Consider the following 20837-nt stretch of genomic DNA (forward strand, 5'->3'; position numbering starts at 1 on the left):
AGAACTTAAGGTTTTGGGAATATCCTGGCATTTTCCCAGAGTCAGACTTATTCCGCACATGGATCCTTGGTTATTTCTAAACAGATACTGTAGGGGCGCCTGGGTGGCTCAGTCGGTTAAGCGGCGGACTTCGGCTCAGGTCATGATCTCGCGGTCCGGGAGTTCGAGCCCTGCGTCGGGCTCTGTGCTGACAGCTCAGAGCCTGGAGCCTGTTTCAGATTCTGTGTCTCCCTCCCTCTGACCCTCCCCCATTCATGCTCTGTCTCTCTCTGTCTCAAAAATAAATACACATAAAAAAAATAAAATAAACAGATACTGTAATAACATTCTAACACAAGGCATGGCCAGGGAAAAGTAATGGTGTAGTGGGAGACGAGTGCCTTGGGGAAAATAATGGCTTCCGAAGGAAGCTGTGACTATGTGAGGCAAGCCTAGAGAGCAGAGGCCATCTGAAAGGGACTAAGGAATGGCCAGACAGCAGTTGGCAGCAAAAGGAAATACAACGCTCTCCTTTTCATGCAACTGGCAAGGTTCCTGCATGTTTCTATGGGTTGGAGGGAAAGCAGGTCAAGTAAACAGCACCGGCTTACATCTAAGTACCATTTACCATCCAAGGTAATATGCATCCCAGTTGAGAATATGGGTGGTCACGACAACATGGGTTGGAATGTCAGGGGTGTGTTCTCCATTAACCCTTGTATTTGCTCATCTCTAAAGAGAGGATCAAAATGATAGGTTCCTTCTACGGTTACTATAAGGAATAAAATATAATTTTACATTAGAACTGTGGCCGTTAGCTAGTACAACATGAGGGCCTAAACACATTAGATTCAAACTCAGCACACATATGGGCAATTACTATGGGCAGAAATCTCTGCTAGGTGATTTGGTACCTATTAGTTCGCTTAATCTCCAGAACAGCAAATCTTTTAATATGTATTAAAGTTACAGATATTCAATATTAAAAGAACACAGTGAAACCTTGCACATCCTCAGCAATACTAAAATTGTCTAACCACTCTCAAATTCCTGGTAGCAATTTGTTAGTTCCTCAACAGAATACTCCAGGCATCTGTAGAGTCTTTTATTCCTCTACTTAGCCTAGCCTCAGTGGTTTTCCTGGCCTTAAGTTTATTGTGTAAGGTTGTGTGCATGAAGCCATGGATACTATACTTTGTGGTGGTGTTAAGGACTTTTCAGGGGTGATTTTCAAGTAGATGCACTTTTTGCCATAGGAGCCAACTTAAAAGTCAAAACCAGGTAACCTGCCCATATAATCCACATTGCTGGATTCCACACGATAATGAGCCCAGGGGCCAGCTGGGGTTGTAGGAACCCTGACAGAAACAGTTCCCACTACTTCACCCACAGAGGGTGGGTAATTGTCTTGCACAATCCAGCTGGCACTGGCCATCTTTATATACTAACTCTGATACAATGTCAAATTTGGTTTTCTTTTCATTAAACTTCTTCCTGTATCTCCCTAACCAGAGTGCTGCTTACATATGATGAAAGAAACATTTTGTGATGCAGTGAACTCTTTGTGGCAACAGTCAAAAGCATGGGGAGGATTCCACGTCTCAGGAAACTCACACAGGAAGACAAGAAAAACATTATTGAGAATGCTGAGAAATAAATGAAAAACCTCTGTTAACAACAGAAGTGAGAAACAAACATTGAAACTATACATCTATCCAATGATATGAGTATTCATGTATTTCTCAACTATTAATGGGGGTGGTACTTAAGGATAATTCATCGTTCTGTAACATTACTCTCATATTTCTTAACATAACTGTCAGAGCCTTAACAGAGTGCTAAAACCAATCTACACAGTTTAAAATTGGAAAACTGCAATTATCGGGCCATCTGTACTTATCTATTACTGTAGAGATGTTACTTTTTATTTCCAGGACTCTGATGTTACAAAATGAAAGCTGTGGCTTACGAGGTAGAGAGAAATCTACCTTATTGCACAAAACAAGGGGAAAAAACAGAGTAGTCTACTTGTCTCATTTTTTTCAACATGGTGTTTTTTTTTTTTTTTAATCAGTCTACTGGTTCTTCTTCTACTTTCTCCAAAATGCAACAAGTACATCTGCAAAATATTTATTAGTCTTAAAAGCCTCATTTACTTGGTGGACCATTTGGTATTTGCCTAGAGGCAGAATCACTGCTGATAAAAACAGAATCATTCATGGAAATGGAACGTCCTGCACTCATAATTTAGGCAACTGCCATTTAAAACATCGCTGGTGATAATTTACCGAGCACTGCATCAAAAAGGCTATGCTCAGCTGCTGATGGGGATCAAAGAATCAAAGTAAGAGGAAGTAGTTGCTTATATCTTCATATGACAAACAGGCATTTTTTTTCCAGCCTCGGAAATTATATCTCCTGAAAAATTATCACCGTTTATGACAAATGAACATTTTTTTTTTTTTAAATTGAGACTAGCAGTGCAACATATCCACTGCAATTATAAAGTGCTGGGTATGACAAAAGTTGTCAGGAGAGGAGTATGTTTTGATTGAGGCAATTTTTTTAAGTGATATTTTTGCCAACCCTTTTGGAGTGAAGAACAATAAAACTTTTATGAATGCATTACATTCTTCTTCCTTACAGTTTGCTCCTCTCTCCATCATACTCCCCAAAACTTAGCAAATATCATTGGCTAAGAGATGCCACCTAGCTCAAGTAGGACTCTTCCTACCATTAAAGGAACATAAACCAAACCACAGGAGACTCTGGTGCCCTCCCAAATGTTGTTTATGAGATAAGCACGAAACATCCCTGCACAGACTAGTCATTATCGGCTGCTGGGATGTTCGTGAAACCAGGAGTTAGACAACGTTGATATGCCATAGTGATGATGAAGAGAAGCTCAAAGATTTGAAGGGCTGGAAGGGCTAATTTCATTCTCTTAAACTTTCCTGTCTGTAACACACAGCTCCACTCTTGGGAGCTCACATTGGCCTGTGGATGGCATGAATCAAGACGTACAGCAGGGCCAAACTGCAAAGTAGGGGAAGAAGGGCTTTTAGTACCTTTCATATCACTCTTATCTCTTGCACCTAGTCGGCCCCACTTGCCTGTGGCCTCATGCCACATAGCTGTTCATGTCCTCGTCTACATAATAGAATACGTGGTGTGTGGCTGGTTCAGGCAATCAATCTATAAGACCCCATAAAAGAGAACTTGTCTTTGTCTCTCTACCTGAGACAAGAAGCTTTTAGAGAATCTTTGAGCCAGCAGTATCCTAAGAAAACATCCATTCACTTACTTAAACACACCCACACACAATCACACAATCTGCTTTATTTCCCTGGGACATGCACTAGTCTAGAAAAAGGGATGCAATGGGAAACAAAGCAAAAAATAAATTATTATACTGCAATTTTATATAGTGCTCTACCCAGGTATTGTTCTATAAGCAAAATTTACATAATTATTTGAAAGAAATGAACTCCTATGATCCTGTAATACGCTTATGAGGTAGTGCTATTCCTATGCCCATTTTATAAATGAGGAAAGGGAAGCAGAGAAAAGGTCAAAGAATTTGCTCAGGAGTCAGGATTTTATTCCAGGAAGGTGGTGTTCCAGAGCCTGCTCTTAAATATCCCTTAGTAAGTGCCTTTCGATGTCCCTGCCATCATGGAGATTATAAAGTAATAGCGGTGGCAAAGAGGTTAAGTATATAAATATATAATTATATGACAGAATACATATAATATAAAGATAGAAATAGATATACCTGTGTAATTCATATGATAACACCATGAGGAAAAGAAAGCTAGTAGGTAAGGGATATATTCTTGACAGAGTGATCAAGGAAGGTATCCATGAGAAAGTGCCATCTGAGCAGAGACCTAGCTGAAGCAAGGCCAGGTTTTCATGCAGTCTGGTAGTTCTCAGACTGTGGTCTGTGGAACCCTCCTGGCACGTAGGCATCATGCGGCTCGTGACAGGGACACTGGGTAGGTAAGAAAACAGGCTGCAGGGCTCCAGCCATGGCACAGACATAGCAGCTGAACTTCCATCTTGTCTGAATTTGGCGGTTTCGGATAAATTTGGCTTATAAAAAGACTCCATGACTTAAAAAAATAATTATAGAAAACCACTGATCATGTCCAACCTCTTTAGCTCACAGATAAAGAACTGAGGGCTCAGTGCTGATCAGCAGGACAGTTAAGAAGAAAATTCAGATTCCTTAAATTGGAATCTGGTGTACTTTCTAGAACACCGAACTGCCAGCCTTAACTCCCCTTCCTATCCAGGACATTGTATAGTCTCTGGAGGGTAAACATAGAAGGGTTTCATCCAACAGGCTGTGTCTCTCTTTTGGATCTCCATAATCAAACTCCAGGCATAGCAAGAGGAAGTACACAGGTGCTCTAGTTTGTCTCACGTATTTTATTACACTGTCTCCACCTCTGCCTTCTATTCGAGTTTATATTTTTCCTGATCTTAACCCATTATAGCTGTTGTTACTATGTTACTGTAAGTAGTTATGAGCTACCTCAAATCCTTGGGGAAGTTTGCATGCACGTGGGGAGAAGGAATATTTGCAGTAGGGCGTTGGTGTGAATATACATTTCTGAGTCTTTGAATTAATGAGATCTGCATGGTGGACCTGTGGGCATCACAACAGGCAGTAAGAAAGAATTTGGGGCAGCCTTCCTGACCAATGGCCCTCAAGTCATACAATCAGATGTTCTTAGCCAGATTGTATGTGAAGTTTGGAACTACTTCTACTAAAAATGGCCATTACAGTTCTAAGGAACATCTGACCAAAGCCCTCAGTAACTCTTATATTTGCAGCATGACCTTCATTTAAGAAAAGTATACACAGTCAATCGCTCCCAAATTAAAGGAAGAACATGAACCCTATCAGCCCATTTTAATTCTACAGCAACCAAAAGCCTCCGAGTAACTATCTCTGTTTCCCAGGATAAACAAACAAACACACCAACCATAGTATTAAGCGTCGATCTACTCAAGACTGTTTGTCTGCTTTAAAAAAAAATGAGTAAGCAGCTGGTTCACACTATTGTCCACAACAAATTACAACACACAAAAAGAGAGATACATTTCGGGAACGGCAATCAGCTTCCCAGTGCAGATGGGCTTATAGATGGCCCTTCCATCTTTTAATAATCTCCATAATTTATGTGTGAACAAAGAAATGCAAAGATGCCTTATGCACCCCTCTGACTTAGTACAAATCACTTTTATTTACTCGGGCAATACTTCATGGTCCAGTTAACTTCTTAATTAAAGACAGCAAGATGCTCATGTTCGATGCAAGTGGCATGGAAAATACTGTTTTATGTGCAATATGTTCAGCTGGGAGTTGAAGCTGTTTTGCTTGCTGAGGAGAAACCACCGCAGCCTTCATTTGGTTCCTCAACTAACCAGAGACATGGCTCTTCTCGTCGCAACTAAATTGTAACAGAGCCTCTTCAGACAAAGCTTGTACTTGTCTGCCATCCCACATTCTGCCACCCCCACCTTTTCTTTGTCTCATGCAGAGAATGCTGAATCCAAATTTTCAACTTTCTTTTCCCAATCTGCCTCTTCCCCAGTAATGCTCTGTAGTGGTCAGAGAATAGAGACCCAAAGAAAGCATGCTCTAGGAGTCTCAGGGAGGGGAGAGTGTGGCTGTAGCAGGCCAGAGCCTCAGCCTCCAAGAAGCTCTGATGCTGCTCTCCCTTGCCGCTGCGCTTGCATATGATTTCAAAACCCACAGGAGCCAGACTGCTTGGGGAAACTGGGGCACAAAAGAGAACCAAAACAAAAAAGAAATATTAGGGAACAGTGAATCATAAATGACTAAGATCTTAAGAAGCCAACCTAATTTCTGAACTCTGCATGGCGAGATTTATACATTCTCTATTCCATAAACCAAGGGCTGTACCCTCAAGGGACTTCAGAGCCCCATCATATAAATAAATGCCTTAAAGCAGTTTGGGTATGAGACAATAGTGCCTGGTGGAGACTGTGGCAAACCAGAGAACAAATGTCCATCTGAAGAAGGCAACTTCTACTCAGCTCCAGCCCTTAGAAATATCAAACCACTCTGCCAAAGGTTTTTTAAACAAGAATTAGAAAATGTAGATTTAAAAAAAATATGTAATCTTCAAACATTTAAATATGAGAAAAATTCATATTAAAAGAAAAAAAATACTGCGTGAGGCCAATAAACTAGATCTATGAGCTGGATTCAGGGTGAAACTTCTGTCATAGGTTTTCATACCAACAGCTCACTTGATAGTTCACAAGGTGGGTCACTGAAGTTACTTCATTTAACTCTCATAGATTTCTGAAGTAGAGAATATTATCTCAGTGATGAGATCAGCCATAATTAAGTCTGGTCTTATTGCATTATCCACTGTTGTCTCCAGTTTGTCCGTTCGTTCGTTCGTTCGTTCCTTCCTTCCTCCCTCCCTCCCTCCCTTTCTTTCTTTTAGAGCTTTATATTCCCTCCAGAACTTAATATACCTTCCAGGAAGTTATTCCCCATGAGAGGGAAATGGCCGGCATCACTCAACTTATTGTACTGAACAGTGTCATGAGAAAATAATTTACCATAAAAATAGTGTGTTGATATAGAAGAAGACTAAAATTCTGGATTTTTATTCTGACTTTGGCTTGGTAGAACTTGGGTACATCCCTACCTCCTTTCTGAGCCTTTGGGACTCCATCCATTAAATGCAATGATGGTCTAACTGACCTCTTAGAGGCTTCAACTTCCACCCCAGATAGATCTTGGGAATTCTAGCTGGTGGAAAAACTCTTAATTCATATCATACTAAAATCAGAATGGAATTTATTTACTTATTTACTTACTTATTTATTTATTTATTTATTTATTTATTTATTTATTTATTTTTAATCAGAATGGAATTAAAAAAAAAAACCTCATCTTTCCATTAAACAAGGAGATGAAAGATCCAAATGTAGAAGTCCACAGTGAGAATGACCAGCTCAGACTTTCAAGGAGAATGCAGTATTTTCTCAACTTTCATGAATATTGACAAGGTGGTATACCCTCAAAGCCCATTTTATATGTGGAGTTCAGACTTTAATATGAACCAACACTTAGCCTGATTTTTGTACAACACCAGTGTTTGTGTTTTAATATTTAAATATTTTATTACATTTGGCTCTTTATAGATCATAAAATGAGTGGAAATGTCATTACTAGATCAAAATGTATAAGCATTTGTAAGGTAATTGATATGTGCTATAGAAGTATTTTTTTTTTCAGAAAGGTTGGACAAAGAAAAAATAAAGACTGTGCCAGTACTAAAATAATTTAAGCAGAAGATGAGAAACAAATGAATTGAACATTGGAAGAGTATAATTCACTGAAGGAAAAAATTAAAATTAAAAGCTATTTAACAGGAAATAGATTTCCTTGGAGGGCAATGAGTTTGTCATTAAGATGACATTTGAGAAGAGGAGGAAAGACCATCTGGTTCAGAGCAAGTTCAAACATCAGGTGATATGCAGGCCACATGACAATGATGCTGGTAGTGAACATTACTGTCACCGTCATGGTCATCATCACTGTCGTCATCATCATCAGCAACGGGTGAGAGCAGGAGTCGCCATTCCTGGAACACTTACTTCATGACAAGTTCTGTGTTAAGCACTTCACAAACATTATCTTACTTGCAACCACCATGATGTAGCCATGAATACCAATGTTACAAGCAAGAAAATAAGAATTTGCCAAATTACGAAGGTTCTCAAAGATCACTCATCTGTCAAATGGTAGCACTTGCTGCCATCCAAGTTCAACAATATAGCACAGGGGTTTAGCCATGGTGTGATACCGTCTCTTGGAACAGGCAACTTTTAAGAACCACATTTAGTTTTGATATCATAATTCTACACACAGGTTTTAGTAAGTAAAGACATCTTAAAAATATGTGAGTTTTTATAGGATAAGGAAATTTAAAAGACATATAAATCTCAAGTCTAATATAATAATTTTCTACTTTATTCTCTTAAAGTAAACTAATTTTTTTTATCTTCCTCCAACTTCTTTTTCTGCCTCTCCTCTCCTAAACTTCTAAATTCCATATAGTAATGGGCTAGGACCCCTATGCCCAGCCTAAGTATAGTTGGAAGTGAGTACAGAAATAAATTCACTTAAAAAAAAAGAAAGAAAGAAACTCACTTGCAACTTTCCCATTGCTGTAGGCCTGGCGCAACATACTTATAAGAGTAGCTACCCAGAGTAGCTAGTGTCTCTTCCTTTGTCACTTCACGGGAAGTTATGTAAAAGCACCATCTAGTTGCATCATTCTGCAAAGTAAGATGAGCAGTCTCTCCAAAGTAGGGATCTGCTACTTTTGTCCAAATTGATTCTTTGTGGTTAAAGGTTTCCTTAGTATTAGTTCATTCAACCTATCTACTAGTAGCACTTGCCAAAACTTTGTAACTGTATTTAACAATTAAAAAGAAGCCTATCAAACACAACACTCAAAAAACAAATACTCCAGTAAAGAAACGAGCAAAAGATATGAGCATACACTTTTCCAAAGACATCCAGATGGCTAACAGACACATAAAAAGATGCTCAACATCACTCATTATCAGGGTAATACAAATCACAACCACAATGAGATACCACCTCACACCTGTTAGAATGGCTAAAATTAACAACTCAGGCAACAATAAATGTTGATGAGTGTGGGGCGAACACTTTTGCACTGTTGGTGGGAATGCAAACTGGTTTAGCCACTTTGGAGAACAGTATGGAGATTCCTCAAAAAATTAAAAATAGAACTACCTTATGACCCAGCAACTGCACTACTAGGTATTTATCCAACGGATACAAACATGCTGATTTGAAGGGGCACATGCTCCCCAATAGCCAGCACTATTAGCATACGGCAACACTACTGACAACAACCAAAGTACGGAAAGAGCCCAAATGTCCATTGAATTATGAATGGATAAAGCAGCTGTGGTATATATACACAATAGAATAGTACTTGGTTATCAAAAAGAATGGAATCTTGCCATTTGCAATTATGTGGATGGAACTAGAGTGTATTATCCTAAGCAAAACCAGCAGGATGAGAAAGACAAATATCATATGATTTCATTCATGTGGGATTCGGGATACAAAACAGATGAACATAGGGGAAGGGAAGGAAAAACAAGATAAAAACGGAGAGGGAGGCAAACCATAAGAGATTCTTAAGTAAAGAGAACTAAGGGTTGCTAGAGGGGAGGTAGGTGGGGGGGGATGGGGCTAAATGGGTGATGGGCATTAAGGAGGACACTTGTTGGGATGAGCACTGGGTGTTATATGTACGTGATGAATCAGTAGATTCTACTCCTGAAATCATTATTACACTATATGTTAACTAACATGGATTTAAATATAATTAAAAAGAAAAAAGTACCATCATGTTGAAATGGTCATTTAAACGCAGAATTTTTTTGGCATTATATCCCTTAACTTTACAAAATTCTGTGCTAATGCATTCAAGTAGTATTTCTAGAGACAGGCTGGTCTTTGGATGTCATGGTAAAATAGTTAATTTACTGTGTGCCCTTTTCAATCTATTTTCTGAGTGGCACAATACTTACAGAAGCTATGTATCCATGTGGCTAATGCTAGCATGTCCTGGGACTTTCATTTAATTCCCAGATGCAAGTTTTTGTAGGGATGAACATTTTCTCATTAATTTATCTTCCAAAGTGATTGCTATCACACTAATCAATTTGTAGTGACTTTACAGGGTTGCAACCTTCAATAATGAAATTGGATACAGTATTGAACGTTGTGTGGATTGCTTAACCAATCCCAATTCCTTTCAGATCAATGAAACACAAAAGCAATACTTCCATTAGTTATCCTCACTTAGAGGGGTTGAGTAATCTTCTTCAACAGGGCACTGATCTCTTTTCAATGGGCAGAAGAAATAAAGGCAGGTGTAATCTACAGGGAAATGATACTGCAGATACTTCTTCTGAAAAGACCCTCCCAGGGGTGGCTGAAGCAATAGTCAGGTGCATCAGCAAAAAGCCAATAAGCTGAAACTGCCAGAATGGAGAAAGGAAGGGAAGTTGCTACGTGTGAGGTTCATGTGAGTGCCCTGCAAGGTTACAACTCAGTAGGTATGGCAAAGTCTATTGGTTGCCTATCCAACAGGCCTTCCACACATTCCTTGCTACCAGAACCCCAGTTTTGTTCAGCGGGCAATTACCCCTGTGCTTGAAAGAAGGGGAGCCCTATAGATTAAGTCATCAGCTTCTGATATCGCTCTCCTGCCTTTTGGATCTAGCATATCTGCTTTTACTTTTTGTGAAAATCCAAAGAGATACCGATTCTACCTTGGATGCCATGCTTAGTGTGTTATTCTCTAGTCCCTTCTCAGTGCTCTTATATCATCCAAAAGGGAAATACTCAAGGTCTATGCCCTGAACCACTTCCACTATCTCTCCCCAGCCCAACCAAGAAAAAGTAATTGCAGGCAAACACACACACACACACACACACACACACACACACACACACAATCTTCTTTAAGTTGAATATTAAATAAATGGTTGAAAGATCTTAATAAAGTGATGTGGACAATGTATTCTTAAAATTATTCAGATACACAAATTGTATGATTCCATTTAAGTAAAGTTCTAAGAAATGCAAAGTAATGTGCAGGACAGAAAGCATATTGGTAGTTGGTTGAGGGACTATGAAGGGGTAAGGGAGAAACTCTTAGGGGTGAAAGATATATTCATTATCTTCATTGTGGTGATGACTTCGTGTGTGTGTGTGTGTGTGTGTGTGTGTGTGTATATATATATATGTATATGCAAAAACACTTCAATGTACACACTTTAAATAGGTGTAGTTTATTCTATATCAATTATGCTTCAAAAAAGCTCTTAAACTATTAAAAATTATTTAGATACAGAGAATTTACTGTTAATATATTATTTGGAAGAAAAAAGGTACAAAAGAATATGCAAAGTATGGTTTTATTTAAAAAATATACTTGTAGGAAATGCCTAAAAATGTACACTGAACTGATATTTAAAAAAAAAAAAGTTTTTTTAACGTTTATTCACTTTTTGAGAGACAGAGACAGAGCATGAGCAGGGGAGGGGAAGAGAGAGAGAGGGAGACACAGAATCCGAAGCAGGCTCCAGGCTCTGAGCTGTCAGCACAGAGCCCAACGCAGGGCTTGAACCAACAAACTGTGAGATCATGACCTGAGCCGAAGTCAGATGCTTAACAGACTGAGCCACCCAGGTGTGCCTAGCCTGGTGTTTTTCAAAAAAATGTTTATTCATTTATTTTTGAGAGAGACAGAAAGCACAGATGGGGGAGGGGCAGAGAGAGAGGGAGAGAGAGGGAATCCACGCAGCGGCTCTGCACATTCAGTGTGGAGCCAGATGGGGGCTCAAACCCACAAACCGTGACATCATGACCTGAACTGAAGTTGAGCACTTACCTGACTGAGTCACCCGGCTGCCCTGGTATGCAAAACTGTTAAGAGTGCTTCCTCTGCAAGACAGATTTAAGTGATACTTTATTTTGAATGATTTATTATTCAATTTTACAAATATCTACTGAGCATATACCATGTGCTGGAAATGGCAATAGGGTTAGGGAATATAGTGGGGAAAATCTGCACAATCTCCTGCTCTTCCTAATTTATATTCTTAAGCAAGAAAGAATGTCAAATGATGACAGTTACAAGGAGGGAAAAAAAAAAACAGGGTGATGTTTCACATATGCTGTACACTAAATGAGGAAGGTCTTTCTAAATGGCACATGTGAACTGTGAACAGGATGACCAGAAGGAGCCCTCTATGAAAAACATCTAGGAGAGAATTTTCTAGGCCTTCATGAGGAGTCAGGAGTTTATTCCGGGTGCAATGGCAAGAGGATGGAGAATCCTTTGGGAAGAGGTGGAGAGACTTGACATTTTGAAACACCCACTTTGGCTACAATGTAGATGTGAGGCTAAGGGAGAAAGGTAGCAGAGAGAGATGGACATTGCAAGGGTGTAGGTGGAGGAGGATAGGATGATGGCCGTAACCTGCAGGTAGCGCGTGACGGAGAAGAATAGGTACGGGCACTGCTTCAGCAACAGCTCATGTGATTTACGGACAGATTTTGTTATATATGCATATCTGTAGGTCTTTCTTTTCTCCAGTGAGAAGATATTTATTCTGTTGTCAGAATAGCTAAAGAGCTCTATTCACTATTTATTTTTTGAAAGGAGAATACTTTCTAAGGACAATGAAAGACAGTCAATTCTGACACTCTGGTTTCCTTAAGTGATGACAAGAAAGCATGGAATTTAGCTCACTGATTTCAATATTAAAATAAGACTTTTGAGGTTATCATTACTTTTTAAGCTTTCTGTCAAGTATATCTTTGAGTTGGTATCATATGGCCATTGATTTTCAGATACACTGGCTAAAAATTTGCAAAAAGTTCAATTCCTGCATGTGGGCCTAAGAGATGTACCTGTATCCCCTTTCAAGTCTTCTGAAACACGCTTTTCAATTCCTTTATATGACTCTAATTCTACACCAAGGAAACTTATGTCAGGATATTTTATGCAAAAAATCAATTATTCTACCCATGATCTTAAAATCTGCTCTCTTGGGGCGCCTGGGTGGTTCAGTTGGTTAAGCGTCTGACTTTGACTCAGGTCATGATCTCACAGTTCGTGAGTTGGAGCCCCACATCGGACTCTGTGCTGACAGATCAGGGACTGAAGCCTGCTTTGGATTCTGTGTCTCCCTCTCTCTTTGCCCCTTCCCGACTCACACTCTGTCTCTCAAAAATAAATAAAATAAAATAAAATAAAATAAAATAAAATAAAATAAAATAAAATAAAATAAAATAAAATAAAGTAAAGTAAAGTAAAGTAAAGTAAAGTAAAGTAAAATAAATATTAAATAAAACAAAATATTAAATAAAATATTAAAAACATTTAAAAAATCTGCTCTCTTGTACCATATGTTGCTTAGCCAGATCATTTATATATTTACAGAAATATCACTAATATAGAAGGCTTGGCAAGCTTTATCCTACAGGCTATTTTTTGGTGGCCCTCAAGGTAAGAACATTGTTTCATTTTCAAAGAGTTGTAAAGAAGAAAAAAAAACAGAAGTCTAAAATATTTAAATATCTGGCCCTTTACAAATAAAGAGGTCATCACCAGTAGAAGGAAATCATAAGTCAAAACTAGTGACTTAAAAAGTTTAATCCAGAATAAGAAGATTGGTACACACACACACACACACACACACACACACACACACACACTGAAATATTATGCAGCCATAAAAAAAATGAGATCATGCCATTTGTGACAACATAGATGGACTTAAGAGGGTATTCTGCTTAGTGAGCTAAGTCATATAAGAAAGACAAATACCATATGATTTCACTCAGATGTGAAATCTGAAAAAAACAAATGATTAAACAAACAAAAAACCAAATCATACCTATAAATACGGAGAACAACTCCGTTTGCCAGAAAGCCGGTGAGTTGGGATGGGCAAAATGAGTGAAAGGGATTAGAAGATACAGGCTTCCAGTTATGGAATGAGTAAGCCACAGGAATAAAAAATACAGCATAAACAATATAGTCAATGATATTATAATAATGTCGTACAGTGTCAGATGGTAGATACACTTGTAGTGAACATAGAGTGATATATAAGCTTGTTGAATCACTTTTTTTAACCTGAAACTAATAGAACATTGTGCCAACAATACTCAAAACAAGTTTAATACAGGTAAGATTAATCTAAAGTACAACTAGTAACTCAAAAGATGATTTAACCAACTTGCCAGGCTGGGAGAAATAAATACAGATCGAAGCAATGCTTCTAAGAGTGATTTCTTAAATGCTGGAAATTGACTATTTCCATTCAGTTCAACATAGAATCATCACTCAGCCCTCCTTATTATAATCTTATCTCATGATTCCTTCTAGGATGTAATTTCTTCAAAGATGAGAGATACTATAAATATAGTACTCTTTGTACTTTAGTGCTAACTCAGTGTGCTACGAGTTCCAGTTAAATTTTATAATCACTGATTGGGTTGCTGAAGTGATTTTCTCTTTTTGATAATTTTAACATCACGACTCCCTCCGTTTTACTAGGGAGGGAGATTTACAAGGAAGTAAACTTATTGGCAATTCAGTAGTTGCATCCAGTTTAACAGAATTCAGTAGTTTAGACAGCATTCAGATAAAAGTACCCACTGCATAAAGTTGCTGAATTTCATTAATTATGCCCATTGATGCACGCCATGCAAATAACACTTTGGGGAGCTTTCACATTACTCTTTGTTTGCAGGTGGGCATGGACCAATCCCAGAAGAGCACATGCACTAACAATCCTTTTCAGACAGCAAATTCCACCACCCCACCAAAAAGACGAACACAGAAACAAAGCCAAAGAAACAACCAACTGAGAAGAAAAAAACACTCAAAAGCAAAAATTAATTCTGATCGTATTGCTTAATAAAAGCAAACCAGAAATCATTTCTATCGTGACAAAAATAACAGATGAGAGAAAAAGCTTAAGTAGGAGACTCTGGTTAATAGGAACATTTTGGAATTCGATTTCCTGCACTGGAGTCCCTGGTCTACTACTTCGTAAGTGTGTGGCTTTGAACACAGTACCTCACTCAGGCTCAATTCTTTAATCTGTAAAATTGAGGCGACAATAATTGCCAACCCTATGGACAAATCTGTGGATTAAATTAGGTAATGGTAATGCCTGCAAAGCAGCAAAGTACATGGAACAGAGAGCATTAATACCAGATTAATACCAGACCAGAGTAATTAGTACCATTTCAGAGCATGGTTGCTGATTACCGAATTGATTCTAACCAACCTTGGCTACCTTGTCCAAATTCTTAATGAAAAACAACATTCTAGTTCTTTACTTCTGTGTTTCTAAAGATAGTATCTAAAGCACTTGGCAATTAAAAAATGATAGCAATACTTTTGGGATTTGTATAGTACCTAGAGCACATCCACATTTATTTTCTTGGCTTATTTGCAGCAGAATCTAGAAAAGTTCATTAACAGAGGTTATTATCCTCTTTTTGGCAGGAATAGAGAAAGGCTCGGAGAGGTCATCATCATCGTTTACGGTACCACAGCAAGTGCTTATGCTTGAGACTTCAGATATGAGCATATCTCACTACCTATATTACCATTCCTTCCCATAATCCTCTATACTCTGCTGATGGCTGATGATAAATTTCCCCAGATCTAGAGTCAAGAAAAACAACCATTCCTTTTTCCTGCAGCAGAAACTTACTGGTCGGGACTGGATTTCTTTGGCGTAGAGAGGTTGCAAGAATTCGGAGTCTCCCTCTAGTTTTAGACCTTTGTCTGTGATTCTCAAGTTCCCCATTCCATCCTGAAATAGAAGCACAGATATAACATAGAAAATGCAATTAGCCAATATTTCGAAAAAACCTCAGGCTTTCAAAAACGGAAACAAAGTTATTGCCCCCTTTTTTTTGAGAGGGTGAAATGAGAGGAGGTCCAATAAAACACTAGGAAGTATTGTTCAATGCAATTATGCATATTACCCTCTTTGCTCACTTATTCTGAGAAAATTCTATTCCAAGCAATCTGTAATGCCCCCTAGTCATTTACTAGCACAGATGAAGAAAGCCCTTTTGCTAGGAAGTGCAGAAAGAAGGGAGCCAGGAGGTGAGCGGGATAGAAGAAAAAGATAATTCCCCAGGTTAAAGAAAAAGGTCCAGTTTCCAAAACTTTATGCAGAAATTGTTAACTGGTAGCCTCATGGTCAAATCCAGTTTTTGGACACGGTATGTTTTTCTCACAAAATATTTAAGAAGTCAAATTAGTTACCAACATTTTTACCAATATTTTGTTATGGAGATATTAAAATGTATACAAAAATAGAAAGTGTAAATAGCACACACCTGTGTACCTGTCATTTGTCTTCAACAATGATCCACTTATGGCTATCATTACTTTACCCACCATACTCATTTCATTTGGTTAAATATAACCATCACTACCACCATCACAACAAAAAATAAATAAAATCATTAATATCATTTAATGCTCAGTGTCAATGTTCAAATTTCATTCATTTAAATTTTCTCTCCTTACATTTGCTTATTTGGATCCAGTTCCCTGCTGTAATTAGTTGGTACATGAAATACTAGATCATCTCCTGAAAGTCTCCTAAGTCAGTCAGTTTCTCTCTCACATCCATACACATATACATACTTTATTCGGTAAAGAAAACATATCATTTTTGTGACAGCATTGCCCAGAGTTTACATTTTGTTGAGCATTCCATAATTTCACACAATGTGTTCTTCTGTCTCCTGTGTTACCTATAAATTGGTAGTTAGGTCAAGAGGCTCGAGAACTCAGTTTTATAGGAAGAACACATTCTAAGAAATGGAATATATTAGTATTCTATTGCTACTATCACAAATAACCATGAACTCAGTGGCTTAAAACAACACAAATTCATTATCTTACAGTTTTGTACATGTCTGATTCAGGACTCAAAGGGCAAAAATCAAGGTGCCAGCAGGCCTGTTGCACCCCTTCCTGGAGGTTTTAAGGGAGAATCCAGTTCTTGACTTTTTCTAGGCTCTTGAGGCTGCTCACGCTCCTGGGCTCATGGCATCTTTCATCTTCAAAGTTCACATTGACTGGATGACTCTGACAATGAATCTTCCACCTCCCTCTTCCACTTTTAAAGATCCTTGCAATTTCACTGAGCACACCTAGATAATTCAGGACAATCTCTTCATTTTAAAGTCATCTGATTAGCAACCATAATTCTATCCATAATGTTAATTCTCTTTTGCCATGCAATGTGACATATTCAGGGGTTTTGAGGTGGGGACAATGACATCTTTGAACTGGAGGGTATTTTTCTTTTTTATTTATTTATTTATTTATTTATTTATTTATTTTTTTCAACGTTTATTTATTTTTGGACAGAGAGAGACAGAGCATGAATGGGGGAGGGGCAGAGAGAGAGGGAGACACAGAATCGGAAACAGGCTCCAGGCTCTGAGCCATCAGCCCAGAGCCCGACGCGGGGCTCGAACTCACGGACTGCGAGATCGTGACCTGGCTGAAGTCGGACGCTTAACCGACTGCGCCACCCAGGCGCCCCTGGAGGGTATTTTTCTAATACATGCTCTGTCAGGAGACATACAATGTCTTCTACGGTGATGTCATCAGCCACTGGTGATCTTTGCCCAGAGGATCTATTACTTCACTAGAGATTTCAAATTGGTGATAAACTAATTCTATTATTTCTTAATTTATTAGTTGGGGTATTCTATCAGGAAAAGTGCATTTCATCAACTGTTACCCTAAATTATGGTTTACAAAAACCTGAAAGATGCTTGATTTTTCCTCCTTTATTTATTGATGCTCAAAATATTGGTCACCTAGTATCCTCCAAAGATAACCAATGAGTGCTTTTTTCTTTTCTAAGAATCATTATGGACATTTTTTACTTGCATCATTCCAGTGTAGTTTTTATTGCTATTGAAGTTCTAACCGTGCTACCCTTGCTCAGCAGGAACCTCTTCAAGTTGGTGTCTAGGTCATTTTAATATGACCCAGTTGTCTTTGATGGACCTTATGCTTCTGGTATGACAAAATGATCTAGAGTTATTTCACAGAACATCCTGTCCCAGGCCTGGAACCAGTCATTTCTACTAAGAACACCTGTGGCAGCTTTTTGTAGTAAGTAGTAATTAGAAACCACAAACTGAGAGCTTTGGGTGCTCATTGCTACTGGGTTGATCCTTGTTTCTGTGGACAGAGCTGGAGAATAAGTTCTGAATGTTGTTTTTTTTAATAGAATAAACTACGAATTCTCATTAAACTTCAATTCAAATTTAGGACTTGAATGTTTCCATTGAATCTCATAGATCTGACAATGTTATTACCTTTCTTTCAAACCAAAAATCTGTGTTCTCAGTAACAAGAAAAAGATTACTCATTTGATTTAACCCACAATATACAGTCACTACTATTCTAACATTATGATTAAGCAGAGCAATTTAAAATTTGTCTTAAAACAACTCTACAGCACATCCTACTAGGAAGGTACGGTCAAATGACTGGATTTCAAAACCACTTGAAACAATTCCATTATGTATAGTTAGGTTATGCCACCAACCTGCTGTCTGGTAAGATTTAATCATTTCATTCCCCACCATCTTTCAATTTTTCATGAATGTTTTAAGGTTCAATTTTGTATTATAGTTCTGTGAACTGTTAGGTGGCACCAAACTCAAGTCTACAAAACAAGACGTATTCAAAGAAGTCTAGCTTCTTTCCTTGTCCTTCCACCATGTTTTCTTTTTTCCAAATAAGTGTGGGTGTGTATCTGTATCACTCAGTGTTCTCCAGGGAAACAGAATGAACACACACACACACACACACACACACACACACACACACACTCATTTTAAAGAGCTGGCTTTAGCAATTGTGGAGGCTGACAAGTTTCAATATCTGCAGTTAGCAAGCCAGAGACCCATTTTAATAAAACAATATACACATACATATATAAAAACACATACACACACATACTTTTTAAAAATTTATTCCTACATTTTCCCAAACACATGTGAAAACTGGAAGATTTAAATAAAAATTCCAGGTTTTCAGCTTCCTGTGAAGCTGGAAGCCTTGGGAAACCTGAGCCTGCCTTCTCTCATAGTCACCACTGGCTGGAAGTGAGTAGCTGACCTAGGCTATGCTAGGGACCATATACTCTTCAGTTTGCCAGTTCACACCCAGCTTATTTCACTAAGTTACATTTTCTCAGATTCCTCAAGTTCCTCTTGAGTCTACCATTTCTTCTCTCTGGCACTGCCACATGGTCTGTCCATCAATATATTCAGGACAGACACCACATTGGGGGGTATTGAATGACCATGTGGGAAATGGGCACTTTTCCCCATCCCTCCTTCATAATGGCACTTCAGCCTGTGGATGAGAACAGATTTTTCAGGTCAATATTGTCCTTTCATGGATAGCATGCCATCTGTATATTTCTATTTTTGGTACTTACGGGGACAGCTCTGCCAAAAGGGTCCCAGACTGGGCATTCAAACCCAGTGTGAGAAGCAATGGGCTGAGGGTATGTTCATATCACACTAGCAGCAGGTAGAATCCACAAGCAAAGAAAAAAAAAGAAAAAGTTAACACCCACCCAATCCCCACCCCCCAAAGTATATGTCAATTATCTTGTTTTGGTTTATACTTGATGATTTTTGTTAGTTGGAGAAACAGACCTTTTCATAGAAACACATACTAAACCTGACATCTATAAACCAACTAAACTGGTTTGTTTGTGTGATGTGTGTTAGATAAGAACGGCTAAACATTCTTATATAGAAAATTATATTTGGGGTAATTAGCAAGCCTATTTAGATAAAATCTATCTCCCTCCCCTCTTATTAAAGTGTATAGATCTGCCATTCTTAATATTTAGTGGTAACTTACTATGTGCTTATTACTATACTCTGTGTTTTCCATGCTTTATTTCATTTTTATGAATTTCTACTGAAAACTACCATGTTTCTTCATGAATTTAATCATAAGGAAATAAAACTATAAATGCAAAATTATTTGGCTATTTGTTGAGTTGCTCATCACCTTGCCAGTTATGAGAAAAAAAATTAAAACTTAAAAACTACCCAAAAGCTTCACTGTTAATGAAGAGCCTGATGCAGGGCTCAAACTCATGAACCTGGGTTGAAATGAATAGTTGGTCGCTCGACCAACTAAGCCACCCAGGCGCTGCTGCATAATCCATTATTAATGAAATAATAACTCAGTAAAGAAATATATGTGCATTTTTACCATTTTTATATAACTATATATAAATATTCATACAGATACACACATACAATCATATGTGCACATAGGACAAATTCTCGAAGAAATTTCATAGGGGAAAAATTCTAGAGAGAAATATACTTAAATGTTAATAACGAAAATCTTTACATGCCTAAGATATGAGTGTTTTATTTTCCTCTTTTTGCTTGTCTGTAGTGTGTCATTTTCTATAAATAGCAATTGTAATGAGAAAACCTGTTATAAAATAGTTAAGTTCTCATTGATTTATTTACAAAATAGTACGTTGCTTTAAAAAGTAACATGTGTCTAAATAAAAATGTTGAAAAAAAAAATAAAAAAAAAGGGGCGCCTGGGTGGCGCAGTCGGTTAAGCGTCCGACTTCAGCCAGGTCACGATCTCGCGGTCCGTGAGTTCGAGCCCCGCATCGGGCTCTGGGCTGATGGCTCAGAGCCTGGAGCCTGTTTCTGATTCTGTGTCTCCCTCTCTCTCTGCCCCTCCCTCGTTCATGCTCTGTCTCTCTCTGTCCCAAAAATAAATAAAAATGTTGAAAAAAAAAAATAAAAAGTAACATGTGTCAATAATCCATGTCATATACTAAGTGCTATACACATCATCTCATGCCATCTTCTTAATGATCCTATGATATAGTCTTTATTTTCCTTATTTTATAGGTGAAAAAATATACTGATCCATAACTTGCTCATAATTGCACAGTTAGTTAATTACAGGATCAGGAATTTGAACCCAAGTCTTTCCAGTTCAGACTATATGCTCTTATTCATTATTCTAACCTCATCTAATGTTTGCAAAAGTAATGTATGTAAGTATCTGCTGGATTGCATTCTGCCATTTTGATTTTCACTTACTTGGTGAGAGCGCTCGGTGATGGTACAGAGGCCCCTCTCCAACTGCAAGAATAATGCCATCTGTTCT

General features: G+C 38.1%; 1 protein-coding gene across 1 annotated transcript in view; it reads right to left on the minus strand.

The window, feature by feature from the left end:
- SGCD (sarcoglycan delta) overlaps nt 1-20837 on the minus strand; it is a 394307-nt gene that overhangs the window by 205745 nt on the left and 167725 nt on the right. The window contains exon 3 of the mRNA XM_030328591.1: nt 15334-15435. Coding sequence (XP_030184451.1) covers nt 15334-15435 — 102 coding nt within the window. The remainder of the gene's footprint in view (nt 1-15333; nt 15436-20837) is intronic.

Source organism: Lynx canadensis, chromosome A1 (assembly GCF_007474595.2).
Source record: "Lynx canadensis isolate LIC74 chromosome A1, mLynCan4.pri.v2, whole genome shotgun sequence".
Classification (NCBI taxonomy): Eukaryota; Metazoa; Chordata; class Mammalia; order Carnivora; family Felidae; genus Lynx; species Lynx canadensis.